The sequence below is a fragment of the Saprolegnia parasitica genome (genome assembly GCF_000151545.1).
Source record: "Saprolegnia parasitica CBS 223.65 unplaced genomic scaffold supercont2.19, whole genome shotgun sequence".
Classification (NCBI taxonomy): Eukaryota; Oomycota; class Saprolegniomycetes; order Saprolegniales; family Saprolegniaceae; genus Saprolegnia; species Saprolegnia parasitica.
Window position 1 is genome coordinate 456180 of NW_012156413.1, and position 5035 is coordinate 461214.

Genomic DNA, 5035 nt, shown 5'->3' on the forward strand with positions numbered 1-5035 from the left:
TTGTTGCCACGTACTTGGTGCGCATGACGTCTGACCGGAACTCGGCCGGTGGGTTGGACACGATGCCATGGCCCGACGCGAGGGGCAGTGTGAAGGCGAAGAAACGCAAGAGCGCGGAGGTGGCCACCATGGCGTGAATGCAAAGGTGTGCTGTGGACAACGCGGTGGTTTGGATAATGAGCGTATCTCCAACGACGTGGAAGTCGGGAATGCTCGTCGAGTGGCGACGCTTTCGCGCGTTCCATCGCGTGAAAGCCGAACTGCAGCCAAGGTGGTGTAACAGTTCGGGTGAGGTTACACGAACCGAGTATCTCAACGGGTTATGCCGACGACACAATGATATGCATGAATCGAACATGGTTCTTAGAAAAGATGAGTCGATGGTGTCTCGCTGTGTCTGCTTGGATTGGCCGTGAGCGACTTGCAAGAGGGATGGTGCTTGCCTTCGCGTGCTATGCGAGCTTGTCATGCTACTGGATACCCTGCCAGGCACGGCATGTCTTTGGTCCAAGCATTCTGCAAGCGACTAAAATACCTAGGGAACGTGTGATATGCTCCGAGGTGAGTACGAATACAGTGTATCGAGCAGCTGTGGGTATTATGATGGGAAATGGATGGCCGCAACGCATCAAGACAACAGTGCAAATTAGCGGACTGTGACGGAAAACCACCCATCCGAAGATATGTAACTACATACTAGTTCGAAGTAGATGCACCATGCGACTTCCGTGAATAAGTTTCGGACGTGAAAGCAGCAGCCGATATTCCAAGGTCTAATAACGCCAAAACGGCCTTGGCAAGTTGCCTTGCCGAATCCAGCTCTTCGAGGATCTCTATTCGTGGGACATGGTTACAATGCAGCCAAATCTCACTTCGAACGGGTCCAGTCGGCATTACGCATGCTTCCTTCAGTTCCAACACCAAGTTGCATCTTGCCATGGCGTTCGACTACCGCGCATTTACGATAGATGCATAGCAAAACAGAAATTGAGGCAACACCGCTCTAGTCACCACTCGACGAGCATTCCCGACTTCCACGTCGTTGGAGATACGCTCATTATCCAAACCACCGCGTTGTCCACAGCACACCTTTGCATTCACGCCATGGTGGCCACCTCCGCGCTCTTGCGTTTCTTCGCCTTCACACTGCCCCTCGCGTCGGGCCATGGCATCGTGTCCAACCCACCGGCCGAGTTCCGGTCAGACGTCATGCGCACCAAGTACGTGGCAACAATCCAAGCGTTCCTCCCCGGCAAGTTTGACGACTCGCCCCAAGTCAACGTCGCCAACTTCAACAAGGCGTTCAAGGCCCAGTCCCAGTTCAAGACGCTCCGTGACATGCTGGACCCGCACGGCCCCGACTGCGGCTACACGCTCACCAACGTCGCCAAGAAGGCGATCCCGTCCGACGGCAAGATGACGTGGCAGAACCCCGACACGGGCGAAGGCTTCATCCCGAGCCACACGGTGCCCAACTACATTCATGAACGTATCGCATACTCAAGCTCTACTCATTGGTAGGGCCCCTGCGAGGTGTGGCTCGACAACAAGCGTGTGTTTCAGAATGATGACTGCCCGACCAACTTTGCCGACAAGCCGGCCGCGCACCTCCCCGTCGACTACTCGAGCTGCACGGGCGATGGCTGCATGCTGCGCTTCTACTGGATTGCGCTGCACCAGCCTGAGTGGCAAGTCTACAGTACGTTCGCAATGACCTGTATGGATCCATGGCTGACGCTGCGGTACTGTGTGTAGAAAACTGCGTCCCGCTGCAAGGCAACGGCCAGAACCCGGGGCCCGCGCCGCAACCCAACAGCGACGGCCAGTGCGCCAACGCCAAAAGCGACGTCGACTACTACGGCAACGACATCAAGAACCTTGGCGTGTGGGGCAGTGCGCAAGACCAGCTGAGCCAGTGTTGCGCGGCGTGCAGCTCGACCAACGGCTGCGCCGGCTTCTCCATCAACAGCGGTGTGTGCTGGCTCAAGCACACGCTCAGCAACCCGACGCCCCGTGCTGGTGTCGTCTCTGCGTCTGGCGCCCCGGCGCCCCGTGCTGGCGTCGTCTCGGCCTTTGCGTCTGGCGCCTCTGCGGGTTCGTCCAGCCAGTGCGGCAGCGTCGCTTCCAACGTCGACTACTATGGCAACGACATCCGCAGCTTCCAGGTCAACGGCGACACGGCGGTGCAGGTCGCGCAGTGCTGCAACGGGTGCTCGACGACCAGTGGTTGCGTCGGCTTTTCGATCAACGCCAACACGTGCTGGCTCAAGAGCTCGGTGGCGAACCCGAGTCCTGCGAATGGCGTCGTCTCGGTCCGCATGGCGCAGCAGCACCTTCGTCGCGCGCTCTAGGCAAGGCTGATTTGGTGTATTCTCTTGTGGCGTTGTACAAGTACGTATAATGAAAATTCTTGATCGAAGTTTGAGCGCGATCTGTCTGGATCTTGTTTGTGTGAGTCATATCTAAGACGACGCAGTGGTATCAATCATCTCGACCGTTCTGGCTGCAAGAACTCGTGGTCCTGCTGCATGAAACCAACCTGGAGTGTGCTTGTCGTGTTGCAGCAATCCGTTGCATCAGTTGTAACAACCCCACACCGGTACTAGCCCTAGACACTGCTAGAACCACGTGTGCAATGCGTTCTCTACGTCTACCAAAACGCACGTGTTGCTCCATTTGACTTGCGCCTTGTATGCTTCGACACCATGTGAGACGAGCAGCCACCGCCATCTGGTTTGAAAATCATTTGCAGAAAATGTAGCCACAGCTCGGAGCGCGACGGCATAGTATGCAGCCGCATTACATCAGACGTACCGCGTGGTTTGGCGGCGGCGTCCGCGGTGACTCCTGGTAGCAACGCCGCCGCAGCAGCAACAGAAAGATCGCACTCACTTTGCCTTTTGCCTTTTGCAACACAGATCCATGGTGGGCTTCAACGCGGTTGTCTCACTCTTCGCGCTCGCTGCGCCGCTCGTCGCCGGTCACGGCATTATCTCCAACCCCTTGGCCGAGTTTACGCCCAACGTCATGCGCACGACGTACGTGACGCGCATCCAGGCCAACTTCCCCGGCAAGTTTGACGACTCGCCGCAGACAAACGTCGCCAACTTCAACAAGGCGTTCAAGGCCCAGACGCAGTTCAAGACGCTCCGTGACATGCTCGACCCGCAAGGTCCCGACTGCGGCAACACGCTCACGAACGGCGCCAAGAAGGCGATCCCGACCAATGGCATGATGACGTGGCAGAACCCCGACACGGGCGAGGGTTTCATCCCGAGCCACACGGGTCCGTGCGAGGTCTGGATCGACAACAAGCGCGTGTTCCAGAACGACGACTGCGCGACCAACTTTCCGGCCAAGCCGGCGGCCAACCTCCCGGTCGACTACTCGAGCTGCGGCGCCAACGGCTGCATGCTTCGCTTCTACTGGCTCGCCTTGCACGAGCCAATGTGGCAAGTCTACAGTACGTTCTCCATGCTTTGTGTATGCATGGAAGCTAATGCGCTATCGTCTAGAGAACTGCGTGCCGCTGAAGGGCAACGGCCAGCAGCCGACGTCGGCGCCGAAGCCCACGGCCAAGCCGGTGAACCCAACGCCCAAGCCGGTCAACCCGACGCCCAAGCCGGTGAACCCGACGACCAAGCCCACGACCAAGCCCATGTCCAAGCCGTCAGGCACGGTCGCGGTCTGGGGTCAGTGCGGCGGCAAGGACTACAACGGCGCGACGGCGTGCGTCTCGGGCACACGCTGCGAGAAGCAGAACGACTACTACTACCAGTGCCGTCCCAACACGCTTCGCAGCCTCCGCGAGGCCTAAGTTGCCTGTACGTTCTAAGTAGCGTCCGCGTCATGCGCATAGATACAACAACATGCCGTCGAGTTCACCTCTTTTCATCCTTTTGAACTAGTCCAGGACTATGGACAAATCACAAATCACAATTGGGTCTAGTTTCGGATGCAACACACATATTTGAGCAACAACGATGGGCATCATGTAGCTTGTAGGCCGTGTCCCGAGGCTGCCGACACTTTCGGGCTCAGTGTCACTCGCCAAGGATCCAGCTCGGGCATCACGCGAGCCTTCGCACGAGCAGACTCAAGCGACCGACGCCAGCACAGAGCTGAACAACCGAGTGCATATAACGGTGCTTTGCTTGCTTTCACGTAAAAATACCACATTTGGAGAACCGCCAGCGAGACAATCGACTAGGTCGTGGGCCAGACCAAAGACTAGTATATAAAGTATCAACGCTGACGTTTTCCGATTCGGTTCGCGCACACCTCGGCCACAGAATCTTTGCCATATATTATTTTGATGCTTGTATGGACGAAACGGCAACCCTAGCCTGAAACAAGCTAATGCCTACGCAGCACATGTGCAATGCGTTCGCTTCGTACATCGACGCCAGATGGACTTCGAATCGAACGGCCGAGATCAACCTTGCACTGTCGATCGACTCCATCGGCAGCACCATCGACAAGCCCAGCTGGTTCTGGAGCATTAGCTCACACGCTACAAGAGCGTCCTTCGGAGGTAGCGAACATGTGACACCCGACCTTTCGAATGCTTCGCGTACCACCAGATACCACGGCCGCGTACTATGCAGCGTCGTTTTCCGCCCAGAAAAGAGCGCCAACAACGTACCGCGTGTTTTAGCGACCGCGTCCGCGGTGCCATCTTGCACCAGTGATCTTGCACGGTCAAGTTGCGAGGCTGGATACAGCTCACGTACTTGGCTCACTTTGCCTTTTGCCTTTTGCAACACAGATCCATGGTGGGCTTCAACGCGGTTGTCTCGCTCTTCGCGCTCGCTGCGCCGCTCGTCGCCGGTCACGGCATCATCTCCAACCCCTTGGCCGAGTTTACGCCCAACGTCATGCGCACGACGTACGTGACGCGCATCCAGGCCAACTTCCCCGGCAAGTTTGACGACTCGCCGCAGACCAACGTCGCCAACTTCAACAAGGCGTTCAAGGCCCAGACGCAGTTCAAGACGCTGCGTGACATGCTCGACCCGCAAGGTCCCGACTGCGG

The 5035-nt window shown here is 57.4% G+C and overlaps 1 protein-coding gene across 1 annotated transcript in view; it reads left to right on the top strand.

Annotated features, from left to right (window-relative positions):
* Positions 1-2922: 2922 nt before the first annotated feature.
* SPRG_22161 (hypothetical protein) overlaps positions 2923-5035 on the top strand; it is a gene marked incomplete at both ends in the record, with an annotated part of 2856 nt that continues 743 nt past the window's right edge. The window contains one exon of the mRNA XM_012344765.1: positions 2923-3463. Coding sequence (XP_012200155.1) covers positions 2923-3463 — 541 coding nt within the window. The remainder of the gene's footprint in view (positions 3464-5035) is intronic.